Below are 25,267 nucleotides of genomic sequence, written 5' to 3'. Positions count from 1 at the left end.
ATTTGGAAGACACAAGAACAGTTCATATGGAAACTTGTGAGGAGGGGATAATGCACACAACCACTTTTTAAGATGCTGTGGAGGCGAATTCCAAAATTGCGTTTGAGTGCTGGTGTTCATTGACCTGTCAAAGTTCTGGGGGTTGAGCATCACAGAAGGAGAAACTGAAGAAAACTCAAATGCACTTCTGAAGTGTTGACATAAAGGCCCATAAGTGACCATTCTCCTAATTAAAATGTATGTGTAATGTCTGCAAAAGTTAACTGCCATCTGTCCCCATAAGGAGCAATGTTAAGTCCAGTTTTTGAGGCTTCTCTCTTTTTAAGTTGTTTTAATATAAAAAGAAAAATCCTGTCAAAATCTGTTATTCTAGGAAGACGTTTTTCCATTTCCTGAGATTAGCAATGAAGAATTGGAAGAAATCAACCAGTTTGTGGGGCCGGTAGAAAAATTCTTCAATGAAGACGGTAAATTCCTCCCTGCTTCATTAAGTCTTTATCTGTTAAGGTTTATCATAACAAACCTTCTGTGAGGTTTTATAGTGCTAACAAAAAAACACTGAGAAATACATAGTGTTGCTTACCCATATATGCTTTCCACATACAAAGAAATCAGCATGTATTTTGAAACAGAGATATTGTACTACTGATTTAAACAGCTACCAAATATCTTATTTTAAAATATTTTTTTTGTCCACTGCTATGTTGTTGAGAATTCTCTGGCTGTAATGGAGGGAGATTATGCACCGCATTATCTTGATGTGATACAGCTGGTTGTGAAAATAATTTGAAAAACCTGCTCAAATTGGGTGGTCTGGCAAAAGTGATCTCTCAGCTTTGTTGTTGGATATATAGCTAGCCCCTCTCTCTCAATGGAAGAGCAGAAAAAACTGACCTGTGAAAAGCTTAAGTTCTTGCAAGAAAAAAATAATAGACAGTATGCCTTAAACATCTCATTTGTGGTTGTTGGTATTCACACTGATCTAACTCCATAAATAAGCTTTCACTAAATGAGCTGGCCACACCTGAACTTTTTGTAATCCATGATATAAAATTACTGCATTTCACTGTATTTCAGTGGATTCTAAGAAAATTGACCAAGATGCTAAAATTCCACAAGAAACGCTTAATGAACTGAAGAACCTGGGGCTCTTTGGCATGCAGATTCCGGAGGAATATGGTGAGAAAAAATGTACAGAAAATTGAGACTTTGCTCCTTGTTCTTTTAATATGAGAGAACCCTTGAAGTTTTTCTTCTGCTTGCTTTATTAGTGTTAATGGACTTGATACATTATAAGACACACACTCATCCTCTGCACTTTAAAGCAGGGCAGTCCCTGGATGGCTGAACCTCCTGGTATCTTTTCTCTTCCTTGTTGAAGCATTATAGAATTCATAATAAAGCCAACCCTAACTAATTTCTGTGATAGCATGATTTCCTTGCACACTCAAACATATAGTATAAGCATGTTCTAGCAAAAGTATTGCATTACCAACCTTGTTTTTTAAGATTTAGTTTTTCAAAACAAATCATGAATCCTATATGTTGCAAATCTCTGAATGCTATTACTGTGAAGTAAAGTATTTTCATTTGAAGAAAAGTGTTGTTTTTTGCCTCTGGTTAGTTAATCATCATAGGCTCTTCTATTTGCTCTTTCTTCTTGCATAATGAAGCATCAGCCTAGTCTTATGAGCTGATAACTTAAGCAGCTGATTGCAGGATGTGGGACTGGCATCCCCTCAGAAGATTCATGAAATGCAGTCATAAATACAGTTGGTCTATACTGCTGCTATAGAATGAGAGTGAGTCTTATAAGTACTTTAACAAAACACAACAGAGCAACATTTTGACCATGGTGTTTCTCTGTTGTGACCTTTGCAATAAATGTGATTCAGTACATTTTATAAATAAATGCTATAGGAAACTCTAACCAGGGATCAGTCCCTTGACTTTTCCTTTATATTTATAAACACCCAGTTTTCTAGTTCAAAGCAGCCAAAGCTGTTATACCTGTGTACACCTGGCAGTGTAAGCTAAAACTGTGTACACCTTGCTATTTCAGTGTTGTGCTTTTATGAGCAATCATCAGTTGCTGAAGGCTACCCTGATGCTGACTGCTGAAGGCTACCCTGATGCCGACTGGTAGCCCATGTTGGCAACAAGTTTGATATTGTTGCATGTCACCCCAATCGCCAAGCAGTGTGAGATTCCAGGGGTCCATGTTTCCTTTTGGAAATGAGTCACAGACTGTAGTGTTTTTATGATATATGGTTTATTTACGCAGATATACAACCTGAGCCTGCAATGGAGGGGTTCACAGCATTAACACCCCAAAAGGGTCTTGTTTCTCCCATAGCTACAGCCTTAGATTCAAGCAGAGATCCAGCATGTCTCTCTCTCTCTCCTTGCCACTTTGATTCACATCACTGCCCACTCCGTTCTCAGCCCTGAGTTGTTGTTGTTGTTGTTGTTTTGAGAGAGGAAACTCCACCCATTTGCCATCTTGCACTAAGCCCCTTAATCCCTCATGACATCACCAGGAACCTAGTTTGGCTATTTCCCAAAATTAGAAGCCTTGAATAGCTTTTAACAGTTGCTGGGGCCAGGGATTAGAGAAGTCCAGCACACAGCTTAACACCATAAACTCATAACAATAGGCTCCAAGTCAGAAAAGTGCTTTTTATATGGGAAAGTTGCAGTTTCCAACCAGCCCTTCCCAGAGCTTTTCCCCAAACATTTCCCCCCAAAATTCTAATACTTAAACTAATAGATATTAAGAATTTCAGGGAGCTTTGGAGAAAGGGCTGTAGTTCAGTGGTAGAGCAGGTGCTTTGCATGCAGAAGAATCTAGGTTCATTCTCCAGCATCTCCAGTACAAACGCCTGCCTGAAACCCTGGAGGGTCACTGCCAATCAGTGAGGACAGTACTGATCTAGATGGACCATTTGTTACAAGAAAAGTGTTTAAGTAAAATATTGTTTGGTTTGACTAAAAATATTTTTCTATAGGTGGCCTTGGTCTTTCGAATACAATGTATGCTCGTTTAGGAGAAATTACTTCTCAGGATGGAGCTATTGCAGTAACCTTGGCAGCTCACCAAGCTATAGGACTGAAGGTAACATTGCCTTTATTACTGGATTTTGATCCTAAGGCACTGCAGTTTTGACATTTCGTTGCTAATTGGGCATTTCCCCCCAGCATGTACAAATAATGTCTCTCCTGTCACGGCAAGGAGACGATGAAGAAGTACAAAATAAGATTTATGGCTAAGATACCTTTAAAGCAAAACATTTTTGAAGGATGAGTAATAAAGAACAGGATTGTTAGTTCAATTTTAGAACCATTCAGAGGAGTTTGTGTAAATATATGCTGGAGTTGAAAGTTGTGGAACTATAACAAAAGCAAATAGATAGGCTTAGTTCTGTTGGAATACATTTAAGATGAGATGTCTGAAAAATGGATTAACTGTTCTAGGTATTTCGGAAATTCAAGTTTCTGTTAGTGTGAATTTGGTTGTGATAAATAAGTCTGGCTAAATAGTGGTCTAAAACATCTATGACCTTCTTTGTGGCCAGCCATGGATGGCCCATCCCCCTCTTACCAAAACTAGTCCCATGCTAACAATTCTGGTGGCTAGTCCTCCTCATGCATCTTCGTCCCCATATAAGTTGCATTTGCACCAAAAAGCTGAGGGGGAGTCTGATTTTCCAGCACCAATCAATGGGGAAATGTGTGATGGGATTGCAAAGATCCCATTGTGCACCTCCCCACTTCTGTCTCTAGTGGGGCAAGGAGGGATAGTGTGCAGCCCACCATCAGATGTGGCCTTCAGGGCCAAAAAGTTCATACACCCCTGTTTTAAACAAATAAGCAGCTTGGTTTCAAGAATTAATTAGCAGTGTGTGTGTGTGTGTGTGTGTGTGTAGAGCCAGTGTGAGAGCCAGCATGGTGTGGTGGTTAAGAGCGGTAGTCTCGTAATCTGGGGAACCAGGTTTGCATCCCCGCTCCTCCACATGCAGCTGCTGGGTGACCTTGGGCCAGTCACACTTCTATGAAGTCTCTCAGCCCCACTCACCTCACAGAGTGTTTGTTGTGGGGGAGGAAGGGAAAGGAGATTGTTAGCCACTTTGAGACTCCTTAGAGTAGTGATAAAGGGGGATATCAAATCCAGGCTCTTCTTCTTCTTTTGACAGGGAATCCTAATTGCAGGCACTGAAGAACAGAAGAAAAAGTATCTGCCTAAACTGGCTTCTGGGGAGCACATTGCAGCATTTTGTCTGACTGAACCTGGAAGGTAGTATTTTTGCCTTTTTAAAAATGAAAATACTTTAAGAGATGGTGCCGTGAAGCCACTGAGAAATTGAATTAGGAATTGGCAAACTCTGGTTTAGAATTTCTCTCTCCTTCTGTCATGAATTTACATGATGGCTGTCAAGCCATTCTTGGCTCATGATCTTCATTATGGGATTAACACTGACTTGCTTTACAGGATTCTTGTAAGGATTACAGCAAAAAAGTGGGTGTGAAGTTTTGAAAGGTTTGAAGCAGTATATAAATGCTAAGTGTTACTTGAAACAAGATCTGTTTTCGCTTTGTACTGTCATATACCAGCTTGCTTAACTTAATTATATTCGTGGAGGTTGACATCAAATGATACCCAACTGTTGCCCTGTGCAGCTGTTGTTTCCAGAGGCAATTTCAGCTGATTCCCTGGTGGAATGTGGAGTTAACCAGGGCTATTGACTGTTTGGCTCCGAAGCGCCCTCTCCGATTGCATGGAGCCCGGAAAGCCCCGTGGTTTTCCACGGATCTGAGGGCAATGAAACAATCGTTGAGACGGCTAGAGCGCCGGTGACGGATAACTCATTCCGAATCTGACCGGACACAGGTTAGAGCTCAACGTTGAGCCTACCAAGTGGCGATAGCGACGGCGAAGAAGAATTTCTTCACCGCCTCTATTGCATCTGCAGAAAACAGCAGCAGGAGACTTTTTCAGGTGGTTCACAATTTAGCGAAACCACCTGCAACATCGGGGCCCAGTACGGGCCACATGTTCTCCTGCAATGATTTTGCAAAGTTTTTTGCAGATAAAACCGCTCAGATTCGGGAAGAAGTAGACTCCACCGTGGGAGCAGTGCCGGGGCGGGAGAGTGCTAGAGTTCTGTCTAGTCAAGTTGAGTGGGATCAATTCCAATCTGTTACCTCCAAGGATGTGGACAGGCTGCTTGGACGAGTGAAACCAACCACCTGTCTCCTGGATCCTTGCCCATCCTGGCTTATAAAAGCTAGCCGGGAAGGACTGGGCGATGGGCTTCGTGGGGTGGTGAATGCTTCCCTCCGTGAGGGAGCCTTCCCAGACCCGCTGAAAGAGGCGGTTATTAAACCGCTTCTTAAAAAACCATCTTTAGATGCAGCCACGATGGCCAACTATCGCCCAGTCTCAAATCTTCCATTCTTAGGCAAGGTGATTGAGCGAGCGGTTGCGGCCTGGAAGAAGCGGACCATTTGGATCCCTTCCAGTCGGGGTTCAGGCCTCATCATGGGACTGAAACTGCCTTGGTCGCACTGGTTGATGATCTCCGGCGGGCTAGGGACAAAGGTGAGAGCTGTTTCCTAGTTCTGCTGGATGTCTCAGCGGCGTTTGATACCATCGACCATAACATCCTTCTGGACCGTCTTGAGGGGCTGGGAGCTGGGGGCACTGTCATACAGTGGTTCCGCTCCTTCCTCCTGGGCCGTGTTCAGAAAGTGGTGGGGGGGATGAGTGTTCAGACCCCTGGGCTCTCACTTGTGGGGTGCCTCAGGGTTCTGTCCTCTCCCCCATGCTTTTCAACATTTACATGCAGCCGCTGGGAGAGATCATCAGGAGGTTTGGGCTGGGTGTTCATCAGTATGCGGATGATACCCAGCTCTACCTCTCTTTTAAATCAGAACCAGTGAAGGTGGTGAAGGTCCTGTGTGAGTGTCTGGAGGCGGTTGGAAGATGGATGGCGGCTAACAGATTGAGGTTGAATCCTGACAAGACAGAAGTACTGTTTTTGGGGGACAGGAGGCAGGCAGGTGTGGAGGATTCCCTGGTCCTGAATGGGGTAACTGTGCCCCTGAAGGACCAGGTGTGCAGCCTGGGAGTCATTTTGGACTCACAGCTGTCCATGGAGGCACAGGTCAAATCTGTGTCCAGGGCAGCTGTTTACCAGCTCCATCTGGTACGTAGGCTGAGACCCTATCTGCCTGCGGACTGTCTCGCCAGAGTGGTGCATGCTCTGGTTATCTCCCGCTTGGACTACTGCAATGCACTCTACGTGGGGCTACCTTTGAAGGTGACTCGGAAACTACAACTAATCCAGAATGCGGCAGCTAGACTGGTGACTGGGGGCGGCCGCCGAGACCATATAACACCGGTCTTGAAAGATCTACATTGGCTCCCAGTACGTTTCCGAGCACAATTCAAAGTGTTGGTGCTGACCTTTAAAGCCCTAAACGGCCTCAGTCCAGTATACCTGAAGGAGCGTCTCCACCCCCATCGTTCTGCCTGGACGCTGAGGTCCAGCGCCGAGTGCCTTCTGGCGGTTCCCTCATTGCGAGAAGCAAAGCTACAGGGAACCAGGCAGAGGGCCTTCTTGGTAGTGGCGCCCGCCCTGTGGAACGCCCTTCCAGTAGATGTCAAAGCGATAAACAACTACCTGACATTCAGAAGACATCTTAAGGCAGCCCTGTTCAGGGAAGTTTTTAACGTGTGATATTTTACTGTATTTTTGGTTTCTGTGGAAGCCGCCCAGAGTGGCTGGGGAGGCCCAGCCAGATGGGCGGGATATAAATAATAAATTATTATTATTATTATTATTATTATTATTATTATTATTATTTAACTGTGTTTAGGAAGTCAGAATGATGGGAATATTTCTATCTTTCAGGTGTAAGGACTACAGAGTCTTGCTCAGTGCACCTGCTAAATTCCCATTTCATCTGTTTATATTTCAGTGGTAGTGATGCTGCATCCATCCAGAGCAGAGCTACTTTGAGCGAAGATGGGAAAAGTTTCATATTAAATGGTTCAAAGGTATTTATCCCAAGAAATTACTGCTTTTATGTTTTCTGTGTATCGGCTTTGCCAACTATCTTCTTCGTTTCTCTGCCTTATTTACTTGTGTGCAAAGTGAAAGTTAGATGAACAAGATTCATAGGCAATGAAAACTGGCCTAGTTGTGATAATAATTGAATTGCCTTGAACCTTAAGTTAACCTGGAGTCTTTTTTTTCCCAACTCTGTGTTGAACCTTAGCTGACAATTCCCAAGTGGACAAATCCAAAATCAAAGGATATCTCTTAAAATGGACAGTAATATTTGTCAAGAAAAGGGTGGCTGTGTCAGCCGATTATATTTTATGAAATCAGTATCATTTCATTCAAAGCAGAGCAAACAATACTCATTTATTTTTTCAATTGCAGATATGGATATCAAATGGTGGTATTGCAGATATCTTTACTGTGTTCGCAAGGACTGAGATCGTTGACAAAGATGGTGCAGTAAAAGACAAAATCACTGCCTTCATTGTAGAAAGAGCGTTTGGTGGAGTCACTCATGGAAAGCCAGAGGATAAACTAGGCATTCGAGGATCTAACAGTAAGAACTAGTAAATGTTGGTTTGGAAAGATGTAGGATTCATATTCCTCTTGGAATCCAGATTTTTGTGTCATCTGCATTTTCTTAAATATCTGGGATAAGCTACATTTTAAGTTGTTGACCAGATAAAATGTATGTTTACTGATCATTAAGTATTTGTGGGCATGGATCTTATGTTGATGCCACTCTGTATATCAAAGATGACATGGGTTCCAAGAAGTTAGAAATCCTCAAATGGACAGGCTCCTCCATGTGGGTAGTAGCACCAGACCCCAAGAGGCATTTGGAAACCAGGGACAGACTGTCCCAAAATGCCTAGGGCAGTCTTGAGCTGAAAAACGAAATCAGGAGACATCCGCAGGATGGGTGACTTAGATTACCTTCACATAGGGTGTGTAAACATGGGTTACAACTGGTGGTGTGCAGCAGAATTTTTTCTGATGCAAACTGATAATTTTCCTTTGCAAATTTCCCTGTAGTCTAATTAGAATAGGATTCTCCCCTCAAGAAATTTTCCCATTCAGAATTTTTCAGAAAACCAACATCACTGATAACAACAAAGAGGCAAAATGTCTTGACATGCTAAATGATTGTTCTAGAACAGTTGGCCATGGAATTGGCTAGAGGGGAGGAAACCATAGACTTCTAAAATAGTGCAATAGTAGTTTAATGCTCTGTCTTTCAGCGTGTGAAGTCCATTTTGAAAATACAAAAATTCCTATAGAGAATGTCATTGGAGAAGTTGGAGGGGGATTTAAGGTAAGATGCAGGGAATTACTATTTTCCCTGCCATAAAATTCATTTTCTGTATCATTTTTAAAAATGTATTTTATTGATTTTCAGTTACAAATGAATTGGTTATAAAAAGAGAGAGAAAATATCAGCAATAATAACAACAGGTAGCAGTACAGAGCTATCACAAAAAAGTACAGAGCTATCACAAAAAAGGGGAAATATAACCGAAGCAATAAATAATAATAATAATTCACAGTACTGTATTGACTTCTGACCTAATTAATTTCTGCTGGAACACCAGTGGATCAAGGAACTGAAGCCAGTTGGAGGTGTTGTCAGGCTGTAATTCAACAGCTCCTTACTCTCCATTGTTTTTGGAGAAATTCTAATGTACAGTTATTAGGGTTATTTATTGTAGGTAAAGTTTACAGATCCAAAAAACCCCACAGTGTCCTTGAATGCCCCATGTTAGTTTTACAAGAGGGTTTGTTTTTTCAGTTAGTCATGGACTGCTAATAAGGAATGGTGTTTATCCATGCATCAGGTTGAAGCTGTAAAGCTACGAAGAGAGACCTTGCCAGTAGCTTATTTCAGCTTTGTGGCACAGGCTTGCCAGAGCCTAAGCCTCTTTTGGAAGAATCAGGACTAAATTAGCTTTGCATTTCAGCATTTCTCATGTTTTACCTGTTTTAAGTTGATGTCAAATGAAGGGAGATGCTCCAAGGTTAGGGCAGTGATTGCACAGAGAGGTATCCTTCTAAGATACCATGATATGCTCTATATAGCAGGGGCAGACATCCAGCTAAAAGGCCAGAATTGATGTGGGCAGGGTCTCGAGTAAAGGTAAACTTCGTTTGTGGAGGAAAGACATTCTAGTTTCCCTGAACAAGGGTTACTTATATTCACTGTAGGTTGCTATGAATATTCTCAACAGCGGAAGATTTAGCATGGGCAGCGGAGCTGCTGGAATGCTGAAGAAACTGATTGGTAAGACTACACTTGCTGCGTTGCTGGGCAGGGTGAATTTCTGAATTAGTTCTACTCCTGAAGATGATACTTAGATTCTGTGCTGGCCATTTCATTTTTATAAACATTAGGTTCAGTTACTAAATCGTTTCTATAATGTTGACTTGAGATACAATGAAAGTTTGTTGATCCACAGTGTTTTTCTTTTTTGTAGTAGATACTACATGCTGATTTTAGTGCAACCCCAAGTTCAAATCTCCCCACAGCCATGAAACTCATTAGGGACCCCTTTGACCTCACTGGGTTGCTGAAGATAAAGTCAGTGTTGTGAGGGGAAAGCTTATGTATGCTGCTAAGAAAGCAATAAATGAAAGTGTGCAAATTTATGCTTGGTTATGTCACCTTTTTTACAATGTTCCAAGCCTTACTAGCCTGCAGAAAGTTTGACTTGCCTGCTTTTTATTCATGAAAGGACCCTATTATAAATAAAATGCAGTCAAGTAGGAAAAAAAAATAGGGTAGAAGGAAGGCCATTTCCACCATAGGATTTTCTCCTCCTCTCCCCCACCCTGCAACAACTAGTAGCCTAAGAAAGCTCCCTTTTCCTCCTTTTGTTATTACTGTGCCCAAGCCAGCTCTAGCACATCTCTCCAGGTGCTACTGGAGCTGCCTTGGACAATGCTTGCAGAAAACCTGATTGATTGGGTTGGCAATGCAGGGATAGAGGGCTGTGATTGACTATCAGGTTCACTCTTCCTAAATATTACCTATGGGGAGTAAGGACCAGTCAGATTTACAATCTGATTTACAATTTGCAAGCAACTATGCTGTGTATATGTTGATGTTTCCATAAGTGAACGCTAAAATATGAAACTGATTAAAATTTGTAATCATGTGATAAGCACATACCAGGGGAAATGAATTGGCGGCTGCTTCCTGGTGTGTACCACTGTATGTTACAAAAACACATCTCTCCTTTGAATTTTGTAGTGCTTGTGGTGGCAGGCAAACACCAGTATATGTATAGCACATATTCACTTGCCATAGAATCTGTATCTGATTGGTCTTTACTGCCAATACTTAGGAATAGATTATACTTCCTTCCTGCCAAGGCAGGAGTCCGGAACAGGTCAGGAATAACTCACAAAGTGTCAGTGAACTTAATTCAGGCCTAGTTAGCACAGAAACTCTTCCTGGTAGATCTTGCCCCAGTGAGGCAGTTGCAAGGACTAAAGATCCCCGCATTCCCACAGCTTCCCTAAGTCTCCTCCTCCTCCAGGTCTTTCCTAAGCAACCCGAGACTTCTTTGCTTTGTCTGTCTTTGCGTCACCATCTTTATACCTCTGTGGGTTCTGGAAGATTGGGGGTGGGGAGAGCTGGTCGCAGCAAGATGGGGAGACCCCCTGGCTTCTTCAGCAGCCTATCTCAACTCTGCTTCTTGGCCAGCCTCTGGTCCTGCCTTTGATTATGGACTGCTCTCTGCCACAGCCTCTTCCTGCTCGCTACACATCTTCAGCTTCTGACACCTCCTTCTCCCAATCTGCTCCCTCTGACCACTCATCATCATCCCACCACCAGTCCCCTGGCTCTGAGCCTTCTGCCCTTGGGGGGTTCCCCAGCTGGTCTCTCCCACCACTCATCTGCATCCAGGCCAATCCATGACACTTCCTACTTCTGAATATTCCTACTTTCCCTTAGAAGTGCATTATAAATGCTAACTCCACTTCAGCTGCTGAATTTGTCTGCTTTATTTGGTGTACAGTGTAGCACAAGACAAAACTGACTGCAGCTTCAGGGTTGATGGTGTTTTACTCGACCCAAGGAAATGTTTTCCCCTGGTAGTAAGAGCTGCTACACCAAGTACAGGATTACAAAATATCTCGATGATGGTGTAACACCGTCAAGGGTAGATAGAATGGCTGTTATCGTTATCTGGTGTAGGAGTTGTCCATTTTAATAATTAAAATAATGGTAAAGGGCCTTGTCCCATTCTGAAGATAAATATTTCAGCAACTGTTACATTTTTCAGAAGCAGTCGTAATATTTTGCCGCCTGATTAACTGCCTCTTCCTCTCCCTTTTTTTTTAAAAAGAAATGACAGCAGAGTATGCTTGTACAAGGAAACAGTTTAATAAGAAGCTGAGTGAATTCGGATTAATTCAGGTAACTGAAACACATTAAGGGTTTGAGGAATTCATGGGGAAAGTTTGATCTTTTTAAAAAACTGAATGGAAAGCTTTCCACCTTCTGGAGTGCCAGTTTTAAAGGATGTAGCCTATGCACTTGGCGAGTCATGAATTTAGAAAGAATAATGTGCCAGTTGCCAAATGTATTAAACGGGACTAAATGATGATTAACCTTCTTGATTGCACTGTTGCATATTTGTAGTTTCCCTTTCTCTGTGATATGTAAGTATGAACAACATGTCTTTGTTGCCCTTTCTTTCAGGAAAAATTTGCCCTGATGGCTCGGAAAGCATATGTGATGGAAAGCATGGCCTACCTCACTGCAGGAATGATGGACAGGCCAGGGGTCCCAGACTGCTCAGTTGAAGCAGCCATTGTGAAAGTAAGCTTTACTGGAATGCTGAGTTAAAGCTATGGGTATTAGGGCTCCTTTGGGAGGAAGGGTGGGATATAAGCATTTATTAATGTTCAAAGAAAAATAGGTTACTGAGATCCTCAGATTGTGGAAGCCATGTGGATGTTCATATGCAACCTTTCTCCATCTTCATTGTGAGCCTGATCTAGTTAATTGCATGGCAGTTCAATACAAATTATATTAAATCACTCTTGAATGGCAGATCTCTTTGAAGATAGCTCAGTGAAGCAAAAGTGTGAGATCAGGAATTTCAAATGTCCCAGGGGGAGAGGCACTGATGGAAGTAGAAAGCCACCCATCAAGAAGGCAATTCTGTGTGCATATGTTCAGTCTCTGGGCTGATTTCAGTGTCTCTTATGAGAGAGAGGTATTATATGTGCTAGTAGCAAACTTGGTACTTCCAAGTGCTGCTCCTTATGTATGCAAAACAGAACCATCCATGCACAGATGGTACAGGCAGACTTGAGGGAAACCAAAAAAGATCATTGAGGGTTGAGCATGCTCTCTTGACATGAAATACCATTATGTGTGTATTGGGGCAGGGTGGTGGTAGAAAGCAGTTGTGGCAGGTGATACAACTGAGTGTTCTGGAAAGAAGGCGTGGCATGCTAGCTGGAACCCTGAACATTTTGCTGCAGGTCCCTACCCTTTTTATGGGCTCAAAACTGGGTGGTATAAGGTATTTACATTTTCTTCCAGAGAACATGACATTGGCGCTAACGCTTTTCCATAGCTCCAGCTTGGGCGTCATTTCTTGGTCACGCTACAGTGTGACAGCTGTTGAGGTCGACCAATGAACTGGCTTTTTATATTGCCAAGTTTAGAAATAAAATAACATCATTTAATAATTTCAATGGTTGTTGGCAGGTATTTAGTTCTGAAGGCGCATGGGTTTGTGTGAGTGAAGCTTTACAAATTCTTGGAGGTCTCGGCTACATGAAAGATTTTCCGTATGAACGCTATCTCCGGGATAGCAGGATACTTCTGATTTTCGAGGTAAATTTGAGTTCTTCTATGTTGCATGCAATCTCAAACCACTAATATAAAACCAGGGACAAGTAGATGGCATTCTGAGGGCCATCTGAGTGGCTTTGAAGCATTGCCTCAAATAGTCACAGTTCTTTGCATCACTACCTTTATGATATGTGGACTGCCTAGTGATATATTTTAGATAAATGTGGAAAGGAGGATATTCCTATTCTATATGCATTAATGTTAGAAGTAACTGTTTTTAAAATCTGTTTAATGGCACATTATTATTTTTTATACTGATTGCAATAAATAGAATACAGTTGTACCTTGGAAGTCAAACAGAATGCGTTCCGGAAGTCCATTCGACTACCAAAACATTTGGAAACCAAAGCGCGGCTTCTGATTGGCTGCAGGAAGTTTCTGCAGCCAATCGGAAGCCCCGTTCGGGTTCCAAAGAACACTCACTTCTGGGCTTGCACCGTTTGGGAGCCAAAGCGTCCGAGTACCAAGGGATCCAAGGTGCGACTGTAGTCCATTACATTGGAAATGTCAGTCTTGGCTGGGTAAATTTTATACATTTGTTGAACTTGTCCTGTAGCAAAGTGCAAAAATGCTGGACCGATACTGCAGTACAAACGAATTGGGGTGCTGCTCTATGAAGGGGACTGTCAACACATACCAGAAATAATGAACACACAACAGAAAAGAAATCCCATTACATGATCATGCAATAATCTTGCTTGGAGGCTTCCTGTAGCTGGACTAGGTGGGCTTTTAGTCTGAACCTTCATGGCTGCTATGGCAACTGCAGTATTATCCAGCTTTTAAAAATGTAAAATAAAAATAAGGGGACTTGTCCTAGCAAGTAGTGTGTGTGAGACCGGTCCACCTCACTGGCCATGCGTAGTGTGGCAATGGAACAATTGTGTGTGTGCTTATGTGAGAGACTTAAACCAGTGCTTGCTGTGCACAGCAGTCGGAGCACGCTATTTGGCGTTGATGTGCCTCACATTTTGAATTGGTGTCTGTGCATTTCCCTCCAGTCATCTAGGCTGACCTGGTCACTTTGGAAACATTCTGCCTTGCTTGTCAGAACAAATATAAGTAAGCCTGCCAAGGGAAATTTCTCTTTAAAATGTGTTTGCTTTTTACAGATTCATTTAGATAAGTAGATAACAGAATGAATAGCGTAAAGTAGGGGGTAGCCCTCCCACTGTTGTGTGACTGCAGCTCACGTCAACCCCAAGCAGCATGGTCGGTGGTCAGGGATTATGGGAATTATAGTCCCAACATGGAGGGCACCATGTTGGCTACCGCTGGCATGGAAGATGAGCACTATGCCACACCCAATGGCCAGAAGTTGTTGTTTTTCTGCCTCTTGTGGGGCAAAAACGTTTCTCTATCCACCACTTTCTCCATGCCATGAATGATTTTATGAATTTTGATCATGTTACCTCTTAGCTGTTATCTGAACTAAATAATTCCCATATGCTACAGACTTTCCTCAAAGGGAAATTGCTCCATCCCCTGTATCATTTTGGTTGCCTTTTTCAACTAAGCAATATCCCTTTTAGGTGAGGTGACTAGAATTGTACAAAGTATTCTAAATGCAGTTGCACCATAGATTTGCATAATGGCATTATGATGTCGGCAGTTTTATGGAATGGAAGGTGCCTTTTTCACACCTGCTGTACACACTGGGCCAATATCTTGATTGAGCTATCCACTGTGACCCCAGGGTCTCATTTCTGGGCGGTCACTGCTCATTCAAATCCCATGAGTGTTTTAAGATTAAGAAATTGATAATTTTTTGCCCTCACTTTCATCACTTTGCATTTGTTTACATTGAATTGCATTTGCCGTTTTACCACCTATTCAGTCAGTTTGGAGAGGATCTTTTGAAGCTCTTCACGATCCTTTTTTTTTTTTTTAACCACCCCAAATTGTTGAGTATCATCAGCAAGCTTGACCCTCTCACTGCTCACCTCTAACACTTGATCGTTTATGAACAAGTGGAAAAGCACAGGTCCCAATACCAAGCTTTGAGGGACTCCACTGGATTTCATTTTGTTAGTCTTGACCTAGTTATCCTTTCTATCATGATGGTTTTGAATTTTATCCCTGTCTTCTAAAGTGTTTCAGTTTTTCTCCCAGTTTGTCACCTGCAAATTTGATTCCTTCCAGTCCTTTATCAAAGTTATTGATAAAAATGTTGAAGGGCATCAGGCCCAGGACAAAACCATGTGTCCCCCAACTCAAAACCTTCCTCCAGTAGTGGACCTAGATATAAGACTATACTGGTTTACATAGAAATATTTTTCATTAAATAAGGTGAAAGAATGCTGTAAAGTACATTGATAATACATTCTGATTGGGAGACGGCTAGCACCTTGGCTCATTCTCTACTCTCTGCTACAGCAGTAAGGTGAGCCTGCAGATTCTCCTCTTGTTGATGATCCACTTTAAAAGGTCATTTTTTGCCATTCACTTATCTAGTTCCGAATGCCAGTAAGCTCCACTTGCTGCCGAAGAGTGATCCATAAAGAATGGTGATTATAATTAAAACGAAGTATGCAACATTCATGCATTTAATTTAGCATCCCCAGTCAATGTATGCAGTGATTTTAATTAGCTTGTTGTTTAGCCATCTGTTCATTCTGAAAGCCTTAATTGCTAAGCAGCACCTGCTTAAAAGCGCAGCGACTAGTCTTAGTCCATCAGCATTTTTTTATCTTTTAAAATCAAGCACTTCTAAAATGTAGGTGCTTTGCTTTCAGCTGTGCAGATGTCGGATTTTTCTTTCAGCCTCCAAAGAGAGCGGTGTAACACTTCAGGTTCACTTTTCTGCATGTAAATTGCAATTCACGATACGCATGACTGAGAGAGGAGCCTGTTCTTGAAACTTTTCAAAACTACAGTTTTCATCTTGTTTGCTAAATAGTTTTGGGCATTTGTTGTAACTAGTTTGTAAACTTTACTAAGGCCATTACATCAAATGGCATTCAGCTAATGTTCAGGAGCTGAAAGGTGTTTCCCCACCTCAGCTTAATACTGGTCAGTGTGGCTAGGAAACCTCAAGGACCTGGTGTGGTGCTATTAAGGCTATTTCTGTTACTACGTACGAGGTGCAAAGGCTTACAGAATGTGTGTTGCGGGAGGAGTTTGCAGTGCTGTGCAAGCTAGCCCGATTCCTGATGTATCCAACATATACGCACTCTGCTGTTCATGCATTTGGTGTGCGGGAGAAGTGGCCATACACACATACCAGAGCATGCAGAGATTTTGGTTCAGTCAGGAACCTTCTTCACATGAAAGTACTCTATGTGTGTACATTGGTATTGGTGTAGAGCCCTTTATTGGGTGTGCAAGGTGCAAACCTTTCCAGCCCTATGTCCCTCCTGTAGTCTTTAAAATTTTGGGGCTGGTGGATGATGACTTTACTAAAGCTTTCAGGTGAATTAATAGTGCAGCTATAGAGAGATTCCCAGAATTTTAAATGACAATGGAATTTTCATTCTTGAAGATAAAATAAATATGCCTCCACCTTAAGCTTTGATAGGAAACTTACACTTGCATATAGAAAAAAAGAAAGGTATCTGTCTGGCAAATCCATGTTTAAGTAGCCTAAAAGAATCTTTTTTTTTTCTGTTTCAGGGAACAAATGAAGTTCTGCGAATGTATATTGCTTTGACAGGCATGCAGTATGCCGGCAAGATCTTAACTGAGAAAATAAAGTATGTGCTTTTTTGGAAATAGCCATTTTTGATAAATGATTACTGAATACAGATTGAAAAGTTGTAAAGGGGAACAGCATAGAAAGGGGATAGCAAGATGAAATTTTCTTGAAAGTTTCAACATGAGCAGAAATAAGGCATTTCTTTCTTTAAAATGCTGATACAGTGGTACCTTGGGTACTTAATTTGTTCCGGAGGTCTTTTTTAGCCTGAAACTGTTCTTAACCTGAAGCACCACTTTAGCTAATGGGGCCTCCCGCTGCCACCGCGCCACCAGAGCACGATTTCTGTTCTCATCCTGAAGCAAAGTTCTTAACCCGAGGTACTATTTCTAGGTTAGCGGAGTCTGTAACCTGAAGCGTATGTAACCCGAGGTACCACTGTATATTGTGTAGATCTTAACTGTGCTTTTAAAAACCGAAACACTGAGGTTATTTTAGTATCTTCTCATCTCTCATTTACTATGTGGTGATGATACCTACTTAAACTTTATTAAAAACACTTCCGAATTGGTGTTTGTACCTACTGGTCAATTAATCACTGCTGCTCTGTGAACTCCATTCATTTCAATGGGGGGGAGGAGTATGCAAGCTACATTTAAAATCAAGGCAAGTTAGTTATTCTGCAGTCTTTCAGGTTGTTGGTCATACTTTGATGGCAGTCACTAATCACATCATTGGTAGCTGTTAATGTAGCTCTTTCCACTCCCTGTAGTACACAGCATCAGAAAATTACAAAGAAAAAAAGCATAATTTTTAGGGGGTAAATATTTAGAAGTTCAGCTACTGTCTCTGGAGCAGATGGGGAGTTGACTTGTTGGGGAATGAAGTGATATTGGATAAATGGCCTAGTACCAATGCAACCTATGTATCTAATCTCACAGGGAAATCAAGAAAGGAAACGTAGGTCTGGCATTGAACGTGTTTGTGAACAAGTTCCGTGACAGCATGGGCCGAACAGTAGACTTAGGATTAGTTGGTCAAGGTGGAGTGGTGCATCCTAGCCTAGAGGTAAGTACTCGGTGCAGATGCTGTAACACTTTCAGCCATGGTTGGAAAATTTGCTTGTGTTGCATTATAAAAGTGGGGTTTCTTTAGGCTTCTTGGTCCTGGTCCAGTGTCAAATGCTTTCCGTGTAGAAACATAGGAAACAACCTTGTACAATGTCGGACTACTGATCCATTGAGCTCAGTACAGAGTATGTTGACTGGTTCTTTAGGGTTTCACACAACACTCTTTACCAGCTGTACATGCATGTGCAGAAAGCTGATCCTGGAATCTTCTGCATGAAAAATGTGTGGACTACCAGAGAGTTATGACTCATCACACACAACTGCTCTCAGAAATGCTAGTGAGAGCTGCACTGTAATGCTCACAATACTGCATTTGTGTGGGATTGTATACCTACACCTAGAGAAATTTTACACTGCGGTCCTTTTTTGAGTTTTATTCATGTAGCCCAAATAACTGCTTAAATTTTTAAAGTATCAATATTCACTAAACCAAAACAAAACTTTTTGGATTTCATGCCTTAAGGAAAACCTGAAGCAAGCCTTGTAAGAACCCAAGTGGAATGCCATTTAGGTTGCTCTGTTAAACTGTACCTTGCAATGCCCGTTGCCTTGGTCACGCTTGCTTCTGACGCAGTATGCACTAATCCTTATTATGCACACTATAATCTGTAACGGCATGGGACTTAGTATGGAAAACAATTTGGATCTTTCAAATGCTGTGATTGGGAAAGGGTACAAGGGGAAGTATCCAATGTTGTATAAATGGACTTTCCCTTGGATACGGCTCAAGGGTTCCAGAAATTAGTGCTGAACTGGCTGCAATTCTAAAGCTGATAATGCACATGTGAAATGCTTGCCTTGCCGACTCTCCCAGTTGTTGAACCTGTACGTACAAGTGTGTGTACATGCATCTTCAGTGCCAGTTAAATAATACGAAGAACTGCCTCTTGGAAAAGGCTTTGACACTTTGCGTTTGTCTTCCTTCCAAAGAATGCCAAATTCATTATCTAACGCCTATTTTTGTTTGTGTTCTCTACTTTTTTCTCTTTTAGAAAATCACCATAAAGCACAGTGTGGGCATTTTTGTTTTGTTCAGTCTCCCTGAATTAGTTCAGTCATGGCGCTAATTCATTAAACCTGTATCAGGTGGAATCTGAATATTTAGGACTGAACTTGACTGCCCATCTACTGTGTGAATTTTAGTATATAATGTAATCTGGGATAAATTACAAAGTCATTTGTTGGACTTGGCAACTGGGAGCTCCAAAGTGAAACCCAGTTCCTCAAGGACTACCAGCTGGCTCCACGGTTGCAACACATTTAAAGACTGTGTGTGCATATATTATTTATACATAGAGGGAGAGATTAATGAATTGTTTGTGCAGAATTGACAAGTCTAAACATGTAGAGCCCTATATATTTTTTCTTTGCAGGAAAGTGCCAAGAAACTTGAACAAAATATATATTATTTTGGTGTCGCTGTAGAAGGCTTGTTGAGAAGATTTGGCAAGGTAGCTAGAACTTTCTAATGGATAATTAAACCAAAGTTGTTTTCTTTCTTTCTTCTCTGCACATCCTTCCTTAGAGCCTAATCAAAGTGAGTGTTTGAAACCAAACTCATTCCTAGTCTAGAAATTGTCTTCAAGATGTATACTGAGGAGCTGTCAGGGAAGATAAATATTTAAAGATCATGTAGAAGCAGATGAAATGCACTGTGAGTATCTTTTCTTCCCCCAGCAACCTGAAAGACACTCTGCAGGTTCTGAGACTGTCTAAATAAAAAGACACAGTCAAATGCTTTGATTTAGTACAGAGCTTTCCAAACTTTTCATGTTGGTGACACACTTTTTAGACATGCATCACTTTGTGACACAGTAATTCAGTTTTACTAGCAAACCAGGTTAAACTAACCCCTTTCCAAACCCGGGAGGAGCATGGGGCGCATTCGCGTAAATCGTGACACACAAGAGTTTGGAAAACTGTTTTAGTACATGTGTGAATGCTGCCAACTAAGGGCAGCAGTCTTCATCTGTTGAAACATGTTTTAGATTGATCAGGCAGTTCAGGATAAATCACTAAACTATTTGTGTGTTCTTTGTTTGGCATTAGACTATTGTGGATGAGCAGATGGTTCTCAAAAGGGTAGCAGACATCCTCATCAATCTCTATGCAATGACAGCAGTTCTTTCCAGAGCTAGCCGATCAATCAGTATTGGTTTGCGCAATCATGATCATGAGGTGAGTACCTAGAGGTTTTATGCAATTTTAATTAATGTTGTAATCATGAATTAAAATCAGTTTTAAGCAGACTGGTCAAGAAGGGGGAAAACAGAATTGCTTTTGAGAGTATTATGATACTTTTGGATTCTGACAAGGGATATTTGGACTTGCAATTGTATAGTTTCTTATGTATGAAAATGTATTTTGTGTCAAAAGGAACCTGGAAAACCCTTACCAGATTATTTCTATTCTTGTGCTCCGGGCATGGTGATGCCATTGGCTTTTTAGAAACCGTTAAATGTACTCTGATGAAATGTCCATTTCAAAGCTATTGGGTACATCCACTGTGTTGTGTCAAAGGGTGAGGACAAATAAGGCAGGTTTTACTAGCATGCCCTGTTTCTAAGTGTTCTGGGTGCTAGGGCTAAGCAATGTCAGCTTTTCAACTTTGTAATGTATCACCAGCCAAACATGGCGATACATTGCAATGTTGAAACAGAGGGGGTGCAACACAGACCGTTAGGAGAGGGGGGCGCCTCTCTGCTTTGCATCGCCACAGTCCTTTCCTTTTAGGGCAGCCGATTTTCCCTCTTGACTCCTGTCTGATTTTAAGCACCCTTCACCCAATCTCAAGGCTGGGGCTGCCTGTTCCTGCCACCAGGCTCAGAAGTGGTTTCACTTGCAGTATACTGCTGGTTGAAGCTGCCATTTCACCCTGGCCCTCATCAGTACATCGCCCAAGCCTACTGGATGCAGCTGGGAGATAGAATGTTGTTAGCCTTCTAGTCTGAACCACCCTGCCAATGTAAGTACCTAGGTACACACTGTAAACTGCTGGGCCGTGTGTATTGCAACATATTTCACAACAGCCAGGTATCAAACAAGTTTTGTATAGTATAAAGCTGTTTATGCTACAACTGTAAAATGTTAAAGGAGGTTCTTTAGAAAGTCTGCAATCATGGTCAGGTTCCAGCTATTCTGGTGCCAATGGTAGAAAAGTCCCTTTTGTTAACTTCAGCCATTCAGCTCTGGGGCCACTGTTACTGTGAAAAAACAGAGGGAGGAGAAAGGATTATTAACTTCTACTTAGTCTTTTGCTGAGTAAGTATGTAGAACAGAAGCTGGGTGGTTTTTATTTCCATGAATTTATAATACTGAAATAAACGATAGTTGAATTCCAGTGGTCTATTTCCAGTGGCCTATTTTAAAGACAGGCCTATTTTCCAATTTGCTAATAATTTAACTGACTTCCTAGGTGCTGCTTACAAACATTTTCTGCACTGAAGCTGGCTTCCAGAATAATTATGCTCTGGCAGAATTAGAAAAAAGTAAGTGTTGCACTCGAATCAAATGTTACCAAATAAAAACTTGCTTTAGCAAAGGCACAGGAAACCCAGTCAGTAGTCCTGCCACAGTTTGTTCATAGGCTACAGCTTCAGCTTGTGCTAAGAATCTAGATGCCAAGGCAAGCCTCGATAGTCCCATGGTTTGCTTGTTCCTATAATTAGTGATAATGTGGCAGATGCTGCTGGTAGCTCAACAGCTTGTGTTTAGTGTCTTGGATCTTAAAAAGTCTGTTGCTCTCATTTAGATGTGATGCTAAAGGAATTGTTACTTCCGTTTCCATTATTCCTAGATGCTCCTGAAAACATGGATGACAGCATTAAAAAAGTGGCAAAGCAGGTGCTGGAAAAGAGAGCATATATCTGTTCCCATCCACTGGAAAGAACATTTTGAAAGCTGGGAAATGGTGACCGACCTGCTGTGGAGCAAGATGCTCTGCGGTGCAAGTGAACTTTGGGGCAGAACGTGCGACTGGCACCTTGCTAACAAACCATATTATTTTCCTCAACAGATGTGTTGCTTTTATAAAATAAAACCTCTTTGATTTTATGTACCTGAATGCACGTGAAAATCCCAAGACAAAATCCAGGCATATGGCTTAAGGAGAAGTCCACGATCAACCTACTTTCTCGTCTTATATTTCATTTTAGAAACCCTATGCTGCATAATACTTGCTATAATGCCCTTTATCCAGTTAGAGATAAATGAAAATGAGGCTGTAATAGCAAAACGAGGTTTCTACCCTTAACCAGAGGGCTTTCTGTTTCCCTACAATTAAGGCTCAAAGATTCAGTAGAAGGCCCTGCCATTTGTGCCAGTGGCCAGTTGAAGTGCCCAAGAACAGTTTGCACCCATCATTTGGGTGCTTCTCACAGGCAGAGGGACACCTTAGCACAGCAAATCGGACCTCCGACGCTACAGCGTAAATTTTGGATTTGATATCCCGCCTTTCACTCCCTTTAAGGAGTCTCAAAGCGGCTAACAATCTCCTTTCCCTTCCTCCCCCACAACAAACACTCTGTGAGGTGAGTGAGGCTGAGAGACTTCAAAGAAGTGTGACTGGCCCAAGGTCACCCAGCAGCTGCATGTGGAGGAGCGGAGACGCGAACGTGGTTCCCCAGGTTACAAGTCCACCGCTCTTAACCACTACACCACACTGGCTCTAATTTTGCTGTGGTAAGCCAAGCATAGAAATAGCTCTGGAGGAACTGAAAACGCAAAATAAGAACTCGCACTGCCTCATTATGAGTAATCTTTCCCCCCTAGATTACTTTGAAAGGTAATGCTTTGTGTCAAACAACTGACTTCAGTCTCACCAGACAGATCAATTATTTTGATTCCTATAGCACTATTTCCAAGTGCTAAAGTTTAATGCTATCTCTGTACCCTAGCTCTTCTTCAAATTAACTTCAGCGTTGCACACAGAAAAAAAGCAGTGTGACTATCACTACTTTAGCCTACTAAATTCCTTAGCAAGACACATGAAAAAGATCACTGGTTTGTGTACCACACTGTAATCAGTGCTTAATTCCCCCTCATTACCTGCAGCCTGTGTATCCTCTGCTATTTGGATTTCTTCCTTAAAGACCAATTTCTGCAGAGGCGGCCCTCTGTACCGAAATGAACGCTTACGACAAATCAATCTGCAAAACAGAATAGACTTTTAAAAACGGGTGAAAATTTATGCTTAAGAGTAGCTACATTGCTGTGCTTTCATATTTATGTGCTACGTTTTTCTTTAGACATTCATGGTACAAAATATGCATAAAATCATGGCCTGACCCTACTGAAAGAGAAATGTCACTGTAACAGATTAAAGCTCACTCTCCTACGCTTCCAATATATTAACTTAATTTACACATGTTTTTAGCAAGGTGGAGTTATCTGGGTTATTTGGCTCTCAGAATGCATAACCAACTCCAGGGATGAGAGACCTCTGGCCCGCCAGCTGCTGAACTACATCTCCCATCATCCTTCACTGCTGACCATGCTTGCTGGGGTGGCAGGAGTTGGAATTTAACAACATCTGGAGAGCAACACATTAGCTACCCCAGCTTACTCTGTCCAAAGCTAAAAAGAAAACTCTGGATGACAGTTCAGAATTTCTGCAGTAATTTCCGATGGCTAATGTCTTTCTATGATTCGATCTGCAATCCTGCACAACAGGGCTGGGAAACCTGTGGGGCTTCCCATGTTATTGGCCGCATGGACATGGCCAGAAATTGTAGCATAGTAATACCTGGTGGGCTACAGGATCTTTACCTTTGCTGTACATACATCCTAAGTACACGTGCCAGTAAACTACCTGTAACATCATCTTGCCATGCCAGAGTGTGGTACAGCAGCTAGATGACTTACCTGAAATCTTCTCCCTTCAGCGTTTTAAATGTATCATGTTGCCTGTCATAGCATGGAATTATATTGTCATTCCTCTTCAGGCTGAGGAGTGGGTCAGCGCCAGGAACAAATCCTTTGCAGATCCTGTTCTCTTCCATTTGGTCTGCCATTCCAGCAACTGGGGTAGGCTAGTGGAACAGGAATAGCAGGTTTCAGAACATTGCTTCTAAATATACAGCTCCATGTGTGCGTTCCCAACACTAGGAATCAGAAATACAATTCAGATCAAAGCTGCATTGAAGACACTGCAAGGTCGTGTCCATAAGCTGGTACAGTGACCTGAAACAGCACTGAAATGAATAAATTCAGGACTGGTATGTCTTTGAAGTATATTCAAAGAGTAACAGCAAGTATATATATATATATGTGTGTGTGTGTGTGTGTGTGTGGTCTTTTTTATATACTTATGCATCGTACAAACAAGCATTAATTAAACTAAATTAAATTAATACCAAAATGGGGGGGGATACAAAAGCAAAAATACAAGGATATAATCATAACATAAACTACAATAAAAATATAAACATATTCTCCTAAAAAAGAAAAATAAAAAAGAAGAAAATTAGAAAAAAGAAAAAAAAGTGACTTCCAACTAACCCCATGCAGATCTTTCTTTCTCATATCACTGGTTATCTGTAGTGATTACATTTTTGGAGAGATGTCCTAATTACCTGTGAGGTTTTTATTCTAAGCTAAACCAAGTATGAATCTGGCAAATACATTGATGCCTTAGCAAATATGTTGATGATGGGGGGGGGATGCAAAGCATATCACCTTAATGTGAACTACATATGTGCTACAACAAGGGTATGGACTGGATCCAGCTTGCTGGCCAGATCCTGGGTTCTCAAACCTTTGGGCCATTATACAGGTGGATGGGGCCAATCACCAAATGTCACACCATCCGGTGACCCATTTTCCTTCATACTGTGGCAAGCCCAAGTGGGGCTTGAAGTTACTGCCCTTCAGCTGACAGGGGTTGACTTAAACCTCCTTTCTGCTGTGCCAACATCTTCCCCTCAATGGCCCAGCTGTTCCCAACCTGCTTGCTCTCACTGCCTATCAGCTGATGGGCAGCGACATCAAGCCTCCCTTGCCAATGCACAGGTAGAAGCACACCTTATGGTACCAGATTGTGCGCTAGCAGCAGCATTTTTATTTGTTCCAGACCTGCCAACGCGTTTGATGATGTGTGCGGTTTGGGGAAACCAATCCTTGACAGCCAAGTTGGGAGCCATGCCAGGTCTAACTAGGTGTGCAAACTGGCGGTTCCCCATGACTTTGGTAGGAAAGCTGACCCCTTTAGGACTACCGGGTTTAGGATTTCTAAAAAGTCAATGTTACCAGCATTCTTAGGGACAGCTTGGCCGGTGCATCTTTCAGGAGTCCCTGGAGCCGGGCTAGCTGGCAGCTGGCTTTGGGTCCACTTGCAGTGAGCTCTGTCGATGGGCAGCATCGATGAACTTTCAATCCAGTGTTGCATCGTATCTCTTTTGGAGGCTCTTTTGTTCAGAAACATGTCATTGAAAAATGATAAAACAGAACTATATTATGACAGATTTAGATCCTTAATCCGCTTCTAATTACTAGCTGTTAACAACTTTTGCCTCATCCGTTCTGGTAATGCATCTCCAAATCATAAGCGTAGATTCTTTAGATTACA

The 25,267-nt window shown here is 41.9% G+C and overlaps 2 protein-coding genes and 1 long non-coding RNA gene across 8 annotated transcripts in view; 1 reads left to right on the top strand and 2 right to left on the bottom strand.

Annotated features, from left to right (window-relative positions):
* ACAD9 (acyl-CoA dehydrogenase family member 9) overlaps window positions 1-21,756 on the top strand; it is a 28,843-nt gene extending 7,087 nt beyond the window's left edge. For both annotated transcript variants that reach the window (XM_079965047.1, XM_079965048.1), the window contains exons 2-18: window positions 374-467; window positions 1,078-1,179; window positions 3,009-3,115; window positions 4,194-4,294; window positions 6,982-7,060; window positions 7,449-7,623; window positions 8,309-8,382; window positions 9,270-9,345; window positions 11,417-11,487; window positions 11,773-11,892; window positions 12,793-12,921; window positions 16,552-16,631; window positions 17,515-17,641; window positions 19,077-19,154; window positions 19,753-19,881; window positions 21,119-21,191; window positions 21,500-21,756. In XM_079965047.1, the coding sequence (XP_079821173.1) occupies window positions 374-467; window positions 1,078-1,179; window positions 3,009-3,115; window positions 4,194-4,294; window positions 6,982-7,060; window positions 7,449-7,623; window positions 8,309-8,382; window positions 9,270-9,345; window positions 11,417-11,487; window positions 11,773-11,892; window positions 12,793-12,921; window positions 16,552-16,631; window positions 17,515-17,641; window positions 19,077-19,154; window positions 19,753-19,881; window positions 21,119-21,191; window positions 21,500-21,600 (1,716 nt within the window). In that variant the 3' untranslated portion in view covers window positions 21,601-21,756. The remainder of the gene's footprint in view (window positions 1-373; window positions 468-1,077; window positions 1,180-3,008; window positions 3,116-4,193; window positions 4,295-6,981; window positions 7,061-7,448; window positions 7,624-8,308; window positions 8,383-9,269; window positions 9,346-11,416; window positions 11,488-11,772; window positions 11,893-12,792; window positions 12,922-16,551; window positions 16,632-17,514; window positions 17,642-19,076; window positions 19,155-19,752; window positions 19,882-21,118; window positions 21,192-21,499) is intronic.
* Window positions 18,063-19,066, bottom strand: LOC307209743. The gene is made up of 2 exons (XR_013835741.1): window positions 18,781-19,066; window positions 18,063-18,740 (listed from the first exon to the last, which is right to left on the bottom strand). It is a non-coding gene; the product is annotated as an uncharacterized lncRNA (long non-coding RNA).
* Window positions 20,140-25,267, bottom strand: part of CFAP92 (cilia and flagella associated protein 92 (putative)) — a 56,188-nt gene continuing 51,060 nt past the window's right edge. For 3 of the 5 annotated variants that reach the window (XM_079964962.1, XM_079964963.1, XM_079964965.1), the window contains 3 exons: window positions 24,949-25,106; window positions 23,566-23,732; window positions 22,378-22,850 (listed from right to left, as the gene is read on the bottom strand). In XM_079964962.1, coding sequence (XP_079821088.1) covers window positions 22,655-22,850; window positions 23,566-23,732; window positions 24,949-25,106 — 521 coding nt within the window. In that variant the 3' untranslated portion in view covers window positions 22,378-22,654. Of the gene's footprint in view, window positions 20,907-22,377; window positions 22,851-23,565; window positions 23,805-24,948; window positions 25,107-25,267 lie in introns of those variants that run through there. The other 2 variants (XM_079964964.1, XM_079964966.1) reach the window with 2 other exon arrangements.

The sequence above is a fragment of the Podarcis cretensis genome (genome assembly GCF_951804945.1).
Source record: "Podarcis cretensis genome assembly, chromosome: 2".
Taxonomy (NCBI): Eukaryota; Metazoa; Chordata; class Lepidosauria; order Squamata; family Lacertidae; genus Podarcis; species Podarcis cretensis.
This window is presented reverse-complemented; position numbering and strand designations above follow the sequence as displayed.